The following is an 11,898-nucleotide window of genomic DNA, read 5'->3' as shown; positions in this document are numbered from 1 at the left end:
TAATGGCGATGAAACCAAAGTAAGCAACACACGCGATGCATCAATATGAAAATGGTGCAGCTCTGTTTAACCGTATGTCATTCATTTTCACTGATGTATGATAAATGATTTCACTGTCACAAAAGTTTTCAATCGCTTCGACTATCACCAAACTGCACCAAACTGGGGCTGTAGTACTGCCAATTTTTATCGGCCATTGTTGTAATCCACCGTCGCCTCCTTTGTCGGAGGAATAGCAGCAATTTCACTCACACCAAGACCAGATTCGAACATTTGGGATTTCCGTAGGTGCCCCGACCCCCGCTTTACGACTGTCATGGCCTGCTGTTTTGGGCGATTTTTTTTCATATTCTCCTCTCTCTTTCTCGCTCGCTCCCTAGAGTGGTAGGTCATTCAACTCATCACCTGTCACACCGACACATCGACATATTTGGGGTGCCGAAATTGCATCCACATCGCGCCTATCTGGGTGCAGCGGCACACAGACAGAGCGCGGCCCCACCACTGCGCGCGATATAGAATTGTTATTTGTTTTTCCTATTATACCATTACGTGGGCAGTTTCGTTTTGTTCGCCTTCTCGCTCTTCTCGAAACCATTCTCGTCGTCGTGGTGTATTTTTTGCCATTTGCTATCTTTTTAAAAAGCTTAAGAAAATACATCGGCGTAGTAGTGGCGAGTGAAGAAATCAGTGAAGAAAAAAGAAATGCCAGTACAACACACAAATTTGCTTCCCGTCATGGAAAATTCCACACGCTCTTTTCGGTCCTGGTGTTTACATTCGGCTGAGACCTACTTTTGCAACGGTGCAGCGCGCTGCATATGGCCATACTGGCTCTTTGTAAAGGTTTTGGGATGCGATTGTTTTTTCGGACACACACACACACACACGCGCTTTTTTTGGGTTTTTACTTTACACGCACACATACGGTGCATGTTTACCCGATCGCTTATCTCTCGCGAGTCACGTCAGTTGCCAGGCGCATGCACCCGCTGCACTTCGGCTGCACCAGTACCGGGAAGGAGGATTGGTTTTTTTGGTTTTACTTTTGAGGATTCCAAAAACGGGGTCACTTCTTGGTGGGGGAGGCGGGGAGGCGAGTACGTTCGGTCCCATTGTTATCGACAAGAACGGGCGGCAGGACCATATTTACATCACCGTCATCATCATCAGCATCATTGTCAGCATCATCATCGAGTGATGGTTTGTTTTGTGATGTTTGCGGTATCGATTACCGCGGGTTCCCGGGTTCAGACGACTTGGGCAAATAATATTTTGGCTTATGTCAGTTCTTTGTGCAGTGGAGGATGAAGTAAGCACTGTAACATTGGAAGCTTTGTGGCCAGATTGGGTCATTAATTCTTGCAGATTGTATCATGCAATTTGACCCCTTTTTCTTCACGAAGTGTACATAAGTTTAAGTAATATTCATTGTTACTATTACTCACCTCAAACGCAGCTTATTGCTTGATAACAAAGGTAAGAAATAAAGTTATCTAGGCTTCGATAAAGTGTGTGCCACCAATCGGTTGCATTTGCGTTGCAGTTGCAGTGAAATGAGGTCAGTTTGGTGCACGATATATACATTTTTTTATGGTTGGCGATGATTGTTGCATTTTGAATACGCTACAATGTGATCCATTATATCAAGCATCAGTCCCTTATCAGATGAACGAGTCGAATAATAGAATGAAAAAAAAAACAAAGGCGTAAGAAACGATTACAAATTGCTGAAGTAATAGACGTGTGTTAGACACATAAACTTCCTCTGTTTCCCGCATCATCGCTTTGCTATATAAATGTGTCCCAGTTTGCGTATGTCTAACAATCCAACCCACACACACACACACACATAACCATCCTCAACTCTATTGCCTCAACACTTTCGTAACAAAAAGATGAAAGTAATTTCCCCGTCTGGCATTTCCACCCGGCAGGCCACACGGGCAATTGGAGAGAGCGAGAGCGAGAGACGGGCGAGGAAAATCGGACCCAAACGGGGGCGCTAGAGGGACGACCGGCATTGAAAGTAGCCAAGCATTGAATTATTCAAACCGGCACACACTTGACCTAATTTCGGGCATCGCGCGAGGCCCGGCGCATTCTCCGCACCAGAAGAGAGACATTCGCAATAGTGGAGGACGGGCCAGCCGGGTCGGACGGGGGGGCAGTAGCAGCAAATGGCAGCAAGACATGGCAGGGATTAGCCGAGTTAAGCTGGGCCCGGCTCGTGACACCAAACTGTTTGGCGTGAGAGTAGTGACGCGAGAAAGAGAGTGATGGGGATGGTTTTGTGTATCTTTCTATGCTGCCGACGAGCAAGGAGCAGGGGAGGGGGAACTCTGGGCCGAATGGAGAGAATGGAGAAGCAAGATGGTGGGTTTACGGATTAGCAAAACTTTCTGTAGAAGCGTTGCCTCGAGTTTGCTGCATAGGAGTTTGAAGCATCTAGTAAAAAGGCAAGGAAGCCTAATGAAAGCAAAAACTGTAGAAGAAGACTATCAAGAGCTTAATATCTATGCTTAAACTGTTCAATACACGTTTTATGAACATAAAAATCAGGAAAAAACCTTTCTAAAGCACTTTTGTGAGAAGCTCCATGTGCTGTAATATGTTAAAAACTGAGCCAATTATTTAACAATTTCCGAACTACATCGAGCAGTGTAAATAACCTTTCACCTATTGTTTAAATCACCTCCCACCCAGCTGACCGCAATTCCCACCAACACCCACGCGCTCCTCTCATCGTTCCAACACGCCCCCACCGCTCCAACGATGGAGGTACGGTTCGGGTACGTTTGGCCCTGATGACGGCCAATGTCTAGGCATTGATATTGAAACTGAAGCCACCAATGGCAATACCATACCATGCCGATGGGGCTGGTCGGCCCGCATGTTACACGGGTGCCCGGGTTGAAGTGAAAGCACTCATGTTCCGGCGCCCGCACTCGGGCACTCGTTATGTCAGCTACCCCGACGCCGAACGACGCCGCACGACGGGACAGACCGCGCGGCGAGCGCGTGTTGCTGCTTTGTTTTGCTTGCACTGTTGGCGTAAAATTACATGCCCTAGAAACTATGGCAAAGTCACGGCCAAAGAAAAGGAGTTTTAACGCTGAACTGAGCGACTAATAACGGAATTGTAGGAGAAATATAACAAATTACAAAGTGTTGCAAGGCACGCTTAACGCCATTTCCTACTATTGCAGTAAACGAAAATAATAATATTGGCAAAGAAAATATGGAAGAAAACGGCCAAGGAAGAAGAAAATGGAGCTTCAAACAAGAACAAAACTATTCGCGTGACCTAGAACGAACAATAACCTAGTTGTACTGATTTTGGGATCATAATTAATCGTTACCATTAAACCACCAACACCAACCGGTTGCCTAGCAACGAGCAACCGGTAAACACGTACACATTGCTTTGAAGGATGCGGATTATGATTTGCTCGGACGAACTCTCCCCATCCACAGGCACCGTTTGTGCGTGCGTGCTTGTTACGGTTGAAAATAGTAGGCTTCGGCCGATACCGAACCATTCAATTATATCATTACGCGCCCGGGAACCGTTGCAAATTGCGCAACCGGCAAGTGTTGATTCGATTTTTTAACACTTTAATTATCCGATGCGGTCGATAATTTCACCTTTATCTTTTCTGCTTACTTACTTTCTCGCTCTTCTTTGTTCGCCATTGCCGCTGCTGTAAACTGTTTCTGATCTATTTGTTTTTCCGATTTTCTTTTCGCAGCTCGTTACCAACCGAGCGTGTTCCGTTTGGCGTTTGTTCTACTTTTTGTGACTAAGTGTGTTTCAATTTTTTGTTGTTTTTATTCTTCTTCTACAGTTCTTCTTTTTCTTAAGCTAACCTTTCTTTTCAATTTTCTTATTGATTTCTTTTCTTATGCTTATTTTGATACTTTTCATTAAACTTCTTAGTGCGGCCGTTTTACCGCTAACGCGTATTGTGTTCTGCTTTGTAAGACTCGTTACAGATTCGTTTTACGTACATTTGTGCTTGAAGTTGCCCTATTGCGAAGGCAAACAGAAATATACGCTGGCATGGTGTGTAGCAAAACAGCCACAAAGAAAGGAGAAAGCTCTTTTCTCACCTGGAGCGAATGGAGCGGGGAAAACGTGCTACCACCGGGACCAGCTATCTTCCCGGATTGCATGCAACAACTAGTGGTGCAGGAGGTGCTGGTAATGGTGGTGGTAGAGGTTGTGTGTGTGGGTTGCCACGGTTGTCCCACATTTGCCAGTGCCGCTGTCCCACATTTTCATCGACGCGTCGTGTTGTCGGTCGTGCACGTTCATCCGCCGCAACCCACGCGGTTCGTGGTGGTGCTGTTGCTGTTCCTCCCGGTGTGCAACACGGCGGGATTTCGTGGCGTGTTGGGCGGGGACCATTTGAAACATTTCCTCTTTGATTATCAATCATCCAGGGGTTAGAAGATAGCTGCTTCGCCGTTTCACAGTGAGTGATCTATTGGAGAGAGGGACAGCCATCCCGATAGAAGAGGTCTTATTTGAAAGAGTGTCATGCTGTCATGTCATAACCTAACCTATAAGTCGCTCAGGAGATTATCTAAATTGAAATAATGATTTATAAGTTACACTAGAAGCAAAGAAAAAGATGAATGATTCAAAACAACTGAAAAAATATAGAGACCAACACGAAAACAACACAACCAAACTCCTCATCTGTGGGACAAAAATAGTAACGCACTGTATTTTCTCACCTTAGTAGCCATTGATTATGTTGTAGAGACTATTGCTGACATAGCACACACGTTTACTGGCCAAAGTGTTTATGACAACATGTACCTTCTCTCCTTCTCTCATCTGCAAACTTCCCCTCCTCACTCAGAGGGGTCGGTGGAACAAATTTGAACACAAAATGCAAACGAACGAAACGAAAGGTACGAACGAACGAGTGAATACAAACGAAAAAACACATTCTCCGCTGACCCACTTTTGTCCCAAAATGTCATTTCCCTTGGCAAACTTGACCGGCAAACTGTCACCCCGTAACGTGTGATGTTTTTTTTGTTTTGCTGTGTGATGTGTTCTCTCTTCTCTTTCGTTTTTATCCATTATCACCGGGAGGAAATGGATGTTCTTTTGTACTATGTTCTGCAATATAAGTTTGTTTGCCCCGTTGGCCGACAACAAGGTGATGGAGGGGGGCTTTTGTTTTTGTTTGCTTCATTTTGAGTCTCTTTTTTGGGGAGGGGAGAAGGCGAAGAAGAGTAAGCAACATTTGAATACGCGCCCGTTTCCGTGACCGTGGCCATGACAGGTGCCCCTTTCCATCGGGTGGGATGATGCTGTGTGTGTTTTTGGAAGATCATTGCATGTTGTTTGTAGTTGATGGGAATTTAAACGGTTTATTCCCGTGTACACGTTGAGGCAAAGTTCGTCCGGGGACATAACAGGAGACGATCCCCATATCGTTCGAAAGGGGGGGTGGGCACAAGATTGATCGAACACATCACCAACCGGTCAACCGGTTTTTTGGGGTCAATCAATGGAAGAAGGAGAGAACATTGGACAGCTCTGTGGAGGTGTGTGTGTGTGCTTATTAAAAGGTAAATAAACTTGCATGGAAAGAGAGAAGCAGAAGCATACGATATCGTGACCAGTCCGTCCGGTGATAGATTGATGAGAGTTGGGCATTTTTTGGTGTTTGTGTTGTTGATTTTTGACGGCCTGCCCAAAAAAGCCTGGCATACGATTCTTGTGGGACAGTGGGACTCTCTTCCCACTGGACTCTGGATCTGTTGGAATGTTGATGATTGTTGTGGTGGTGGGCCAACCAGCATTATTTAACAGCCGATGATGGCCGCGAGTCGAGTCATTCCGGAGGACGGAGAAGAAGTTAACGGTATTGTTGTTACTCCTGGAGGAGGAGGAGCGCTTATGCAATCCTTGAAGAATGTAAATCAATCTGTTGGAGTAATGGAAAAGGGGTTCTTTCACTTTAAAACATATTGAAACACACTCAAAACCAGGTCGCATCAGAACAAAGCACGATACAGGCACTGCCGGGAAAGTTGATGTTGCAGAACGATAAGAACAGAATTGCTCTGTATGGAAATGGTCCGTTTGTTCCGTGCACGGGGTTGTAGATGTAGGTCAGCCGTAACGGTCAGACGGCCGAAAGCCCCAGACGCTATTCTCTTCTATTTCTCTCCCCTCTCTCTCTGTGTATGTGATGTGCATCTACCGTGTTTCGTGTGCGCATTCTACCGTAAATGGTGCAGCGGTGCTAAATGACGCTTCAGAGAGGCCATGGGCAATTTTGATGATCGTCCGAATCTGGCACACGCCAGGGGTGTATAACAAAAAAAGTGGCCTTTTGCGCATCTTCCCGCAAAACGAGGTGAGAACCGAGTTGAATGTGTTTGCCATCGCGCGTCTGATGTCATCTTACAATTCCAAACACATGTGTGTGGGGTCAGCCCGGGGGTGGCCAGTTCTAGTGCAGAGGGAAGAGAACCAATTTAATCCATATCCATTCTATTAGTAAGTGTAAAGTGTGAAAGTAGATCAGCATCGTTCAGCGTGACGGAACAGTAATAATCCAAATTTGGTCAACAGAATAATTGCACCCACCCCTGAGTGCGCTTGGTTGCGTCATGGCCATTTTTACACACACACTTTCAACTGCACCGGAACGCATCCCACTCAATTGCAGTGCTGCAGGCCCCCAATTGCCCCATTGTTATCAGTGTCTTACACTTTCTTTCTTTCTTTCTTTCTTTTGCTTTCTGTGCAGTTCCCTCGTTCTCTCGCCGCTCCATCACACCATGTGCAGCACCAGTTGCTTTATGCTGTCATTTTGATGCACTCTGCTGCATTACCCAAAAGCGTAATTTTATTTACTCCCTCAGACACACAAACACAGAAAAAGTGAACAGGATGTTCTGTTATTGCATCAGTACGAGGGTAAGAAAACAACCAAAAATACCCCGCCAGGAAGATCCTGACCTAAATTCGAGCGCTCAGGACTGGTGTGTGTGTGTGTATCGATGCATTCTTTTTGTGCTTGTTGTGTGTGCAATGCACTTATTACTTCGCTTTCGTTCTTTGTTTCAGCAGAGGGAGAAGATACCGTTTTATATGTGCGGTTATTTTTTTGCTTCCTCGGTTTTTTTGTTGTTGATAGCACCATTACTTCCCGTTCTGGGTCAGACAGACACGCCACGCCACGCCACGCTATATTGCAATCCACCCCAAACCAGCCGGGCTGATGCAGATGCAGCGAAAACGATCGGTAAAAATGCACCAGACCAGAGCACAGAGGGGTTCATTGCCTTTTTTTGTGCCTTTTTGCTCGGTCTGTGGAACGGTGAGCTGTTGAGCGAGGTGCTTTGTTTTGTGTGCCGGGACTGCTTAATGGAACCCGAGGAAAGAATTATTAATCATGACAGTGGACAGACGCAGAATAGCACATGGTATGAGAGTATCATTTAATTATAAACCACACTGCTCACACTCCAACAGATCAGAGAGAGAGAGAGAGAGAGAGAGAGAGAGAGAGAGAGAGAGAGAGAGAGAGAGCACGGATCTTGTATGTTTGAATGTGTTTCAATTATTATACGATTCTCCAAATAATACAAGATCGTACTCCAGAACGCTTCCTGTGCTTCACAGTCTCACACAAGATAGGCAATCGCTTAATCATCCCCCCCCCTCCCACCGACTAATCGACGCCATCAAAAACCTTTACAAGGAAATTTCCTTCCTTCACAAGGCCGGGTGGGAAATTCGTATTGCGTCTTCGCGGTAGGTCCGACCAACACAGAGCCGGGGGACGTGTTTTTTCTACGCCTCTGTGTGCCGTTGCAAATAAAAATAATCATCCGATCATGCCTACAACGAAGAAGGGGGGAGGAATGGCCACAAAAGCGTACCCTGCCCTGAAGGGGTGGCGGTGGCGAATCTTTCTGTAATTTCTAAATTCACCTCAAAGCCGTGCTAAAAATAAGATTCTTACCCACCCCACGCTGTGGCCCAACTTTCTTCACGTTTCGCCCGTCACGCCCGTCCGTCCCGCCCGTCCGCCCGCTCGGATGTTGAGGAAGGAACCGCTTACACCACACACGGAGGGCTTGGCCGAGCGGGCGCAAAGAATGATTGCCACTGCTTCTTCTTCTTCTTCTTCTTGTTGTGTGAGGAAAGACAGCAATATTATGTAAGCTCTTCGGGTTCGAAGGTTCTATTTGTACCGGACCGATGGGGTAGGGTGAAAGGGGGGTTGGAGCTCGAAAAGTGGTGGAGCAAGCGCGCGTGCTAACAAGATGAATTGTGAAATCATGAGCACATGATGAGCGAGAGCGAGGAGCGCACATTTCGGGGTCTGTTTATTTGTATGGATGTTTTGTGATAATCTTCTGCGCTTCGTTTTTGTCAGCTGGGTGTAGTGCATGTGTGTGTGAGAGAGAGAGGGGGACAAGCTTCTCGTTTAATTTTCGACCAATTAATTAAGCAAACAAACGAAATAAATGACGCGATGAGCGATGAGAGCTCATCCATACGAAAGAAAGGACGATGTGGGAGTTATGGAACGTGCTGTACGTTGTGTCATAATCGAAAACACGGGTGAGATTGGCCTGCTGGCCTTTGGTCAGCTGTTGCACTGCCGTGGGATGTGAAAAATGGCCAAATCTGATTGAGTGATTTGTAAGAGACGTTTAAGTAATGAAATTACCACATATTTTTCTTTAAGTTGTATCATAGAATGTAAGGGAAGATTTTTCAATTGAGATCGATCAATCAGTATTTTTAAGATTATTTATTTTTATAGAAACCTAGAGCCAATTGGCCTTCATTTGCCACTTCTTAATCAAGTCTTAACAAATGTATTCAATTAAAAGGAAGCATTTTTTGCATATTTCTGCTTTCATTTGTTCTCTCTTATTATTGTCTTCCTAAAAAAGTTCTACCTCTAAACGGTAATGTAATATAATCCTCGTTTCCCAAGCACTCGTACAGCTAAAACAGGTCACCACGTGGCCTTGCGCGCCTCATTTCGGGGCGGGTTTGCGTTTTGCGCGCGCTACAACACACGCGGACATTACAAAACATCACACGCACGCACGCTTGATATTGAACTAATTTTAATGTAACACACACACACACCCCAGTAACACTTGCCCTCGGGTTGTGCACCCAGCCCCCTACCCCTTCACAAGCGCGTTAAGTGAGTGCGCATCAGCTAGCGCAAGAACGTTTGCGCTATCGTCGCCTTCCGCTACAGAGGAAACGCGTGTTGCGGAGGTTACATAAGCGCAAGCGGAAGCGTGATAGCGTGAAACTAGCTAGGGGAATGGTGTAGATGCAGGAGGGAAAATGGGGGGGGGGGGCAACAAAAATGTAAAAGAACCCAAACAAACCTTACGCGGCGCGTCGTCTTCGTCGTTGTCGTTGTCGCTCGGGTCGGGAAAGGGTCTGCGCGGCGTCTTGGTGTTTGCGCGATTGCCAATTCGCCCGTTCGCTGCGCGGCAAGGCGGTGTTGTGGCCCGGCCCGGCGCGTAAACTAGAACGCTTCACTTTCGCGTGCCGAGCGGTGTTTGTGTTTGCTTCCTGCGGCCTTCGCTACCTTCGCTCGGGCCGGTTGCGCAATTACGCGCGCTCACCGATTACTGCGTTTCGGTTTCGAAAGCGTTTTCGAGAGATAGAATGAAAGACAGGGTGAGACAGAGAGAGAGAGAGGGGTGAAGAGAGTTTGGGATAGAAAGAAAGAGGTGCATAGATTTAAAATGTTCGTTTTGTCAAGGATAACGAATGATGATGCCACACCGGCTCGCGGCATCTCGTGAATAAACCATTTATGTAAGAACCAATTCTGGGGCGGCCCGCGGTAAAGGTTCGACGCTCGAATCTAGGCCACGGTAATGATTTATTTTCGACGACGATGCTGATTGACAGATTTTGTGGGAAGCTTTTCAGGGTGGATTTTGTAAGTACCGGCAACGCAGATGACATTGGGAATGTTTCGGTTGCTTAAACAGTGGTTTTGGTGAAAATTATTATTTACAAAAATGTTTGTACGATTAAAATCATGCTCTTAGATTGTTTGCAGTTGATAGATTGATTTAGTTTTTATGTATATAAGAAAAGATAATCTAATTAAATAGTGAATGTAATGTTAATGTAAATAGATTATCTCATCGTTAGGTTGGCAAACGCTCTCGTTTCAACCGTGCCCTTCTAGAGGGCCTTTCTAACGGGTTTTAATCACATCGCCGAGCCGCTCTGGTACAATTACCCGGCACCTTCCCCGTACTATGCGTCATCGTGACACAGTATCAAAGTACGCGACAATGAGCGCATCCCCCATTCGGATGCTCGGTGACTTGAAGGCGAAGAAATGTTTTGCACTGCACAAGGTTTTCGGTCCGCCCGGGGTTGGCCCCGGGGTGTAATAGAAAGATTCGTTACATTTCCGCCTAGCCGCAAGCACGATGCCTTGAGGCGATGATGGAGTCAGCTTTGTGGATGTACTGTGCGATGTATGAGCCAATCCCCCCACGCATCGGAGTGTGTCGTGAGCCGGAAGATGGATGGATTGAATATGACAGTGGCGTGACAGTGGTGTGACAGACGACCCGGTGTAATCTGTCCCGATGTCGGTAAGGGTGCGAACTAAAGGCCTCAGGCGAACGTTACGTGTAAAAATTTGGACAAAGATCCTCATGGTTCCTCAATTATGCTCTTACTTACACAGAATGCGTACGAATTCTCCCTTGAAATCCAAAAGCCTCTTAGTGAGCGTTACCATGGTTACTAGTGTAAGGGCTTGCGGCAACTGCGACACATCATCATCCAACTAGCGCACAGCGAAACCAAGCGACGAGGTGATGACGACGGTAATGATGATGGTGATTGGATTGTTTACGGCGACAACAAATCCCCTGTCGGTGTGCCGTAACGGTGCCAATGGGCTAATCTCAAAAGTGGGTCTACTGAGCATCGCGGGTGAGGCCTGGGTTCCTCGTTCAAACCTGAAGGTGGGTGCTACCTGGGGGAGGAGGGGGGATGGGGGCTGTGAGTAAATGGTAAAACTGTTGTTTTCATTCAGCCGCGCTCATTAGACGGCAAGGTAACGGCTAAGCTAGGACGGGGAAGTGCTTGTTTATCATCAGCGTACAGCGAGGTAAGGGTTACAGACACATACACCCGTAGAGGTAACGTTCAAGATGGAAATATAACGGTAAATGCAGCATTCCGTCACCGCTGTCCTTGCCCGCGAATGTCACCGCCGCTCGGAGTGTGTGTGTATGCCCTTCTATGACAGTTGTCAGTTGACAGTTGTCGTGCTGTAAGCAACACCGCTCACTGCGCGCCAACCCGCGCTCGGCTGCTCGGATCAGAGCACACGATCGCTTACTTGATCGTATTCTAGCGCAATGGTGCTTTGTTGGTATAGGATTTAGTAGACAAGTTAATAAACTAGATACACACAATTTTGTTGATATTCGTTTCGATTCTAGTTTTATTTTGATGTTAGTTTGCATAACCCTTTTTCTGTTCTATGATTTCATCTATCCCTTTACTATCATAGAAACATTTTTGTTTTTAAAACTAGAATAGAATGTATACTTCAAATTATATAAGAATCGTCCAAGGGTACAATGAACTTCGTATGTTTTTGTGGCCAAATCTCGCCACGTGCCTCACCGGAAGTTGGACTTTGTGTCGACCGAAACGATCGAAACAGAAAAAACAGACAAGGCCAACATGTCCGTTGTTACGGTCAGCTGTCACCGGCGGTGTGTGCGTGTGCGCTCGGGGTGTATAGTAAATTTCTTCCTTCATTCATTCGCCATCACGTAACGAGGTCGATCGCGATGTACGATCCCATATGGCGAAGTAAGCTGCCGGCTAGA

The 11,898-nt window shown here is 46.4% G+C and overlaps 1 protein-coding gene and 1 long non-coding RNA gene across 5 annotated transcripts in view; both read right to left on the bottom strand.

Moving 5' to 3' along the window:
• Window positions 1–680, bottom strand: part of LOC120904476 — a 34,234-nt gene extending 33,554 nt beyond the window's left edge. For both annotated transcript variants that reach the window (XR_005739766.1, XR_005739767.1), the window contains exon 1: window positions 72–680. This is a non-coding gene — a long non-coding RNA (uncharacterized LOC120904476). The remainder of the gene's footprint in view (window positions 1–71) is intronic.
• Window positions 681–3,875: 3,195 nt separating this feature from the next.
• LOC120904555 lies at window positions 3,876–10,826 on the bottom strand. 3 transcript variants are annotated; one of them, XR_005739789.1, is made up of 3 exons: window positions 10,733–10,824; window positions 9,403–9,651; window positions 3,876–4,487 (listed from the first exon to the last, which is right to left on the bottom strand). XR_005739789.1 is itself a non-coding variant. In XM_040314649.1 (2 exons), exons 1-2 carry the CDS (start codon window positions 10,788–10,790, stop codon window positions 10,302–10,304), a joined length of 411 nt encoding a protein of 136 aa, XP_040170583.1. In that variant the 5' UTR covers window positions 10,791–10,826; the 3' UTR covers window positions 10,209–10,301. The 3 variants fall into 3 exon arrangements, 1 of the variants encoding a protein (XP_040170583.1); XR_005739790.1 differs by lacking the exons at window positions 9,403–9,651; window positions 10,733–10,824 and adding an exon at window positions 4,744–6,520; XM_040314649.1 differs by lacking the exons at window positions 3,876–4,487; window positions 9,403–9,651 and adding an exon at window positions 10,209–10,654 and having other exon boundaries at window positions 10,733–10,826.
• Between the last annotated feature and the right edge of the window lie 1,072 nt (window positions 10,827–11,898).

The sequence above is a fragment of the Anopheles arabiensis genome, chromosome 3 (assembly GCF_016920715.1).
Source record: "Anopheles arabiensis isolate DONGOLA chromosome 3, AaraD3, whole genome shotgun sequence".
Lineage (NCBI taxonomy): Eukaryota > Metazoa > Arthropoda > Insecta > Diptera > Culicidae > Anopheles > Anopheles arabiensis.
The sequence above is the reverse complement of the archived record's forward strand: the minus strand, read 5'-3'. Positions and strand labels throughout refer to the sequence as shown.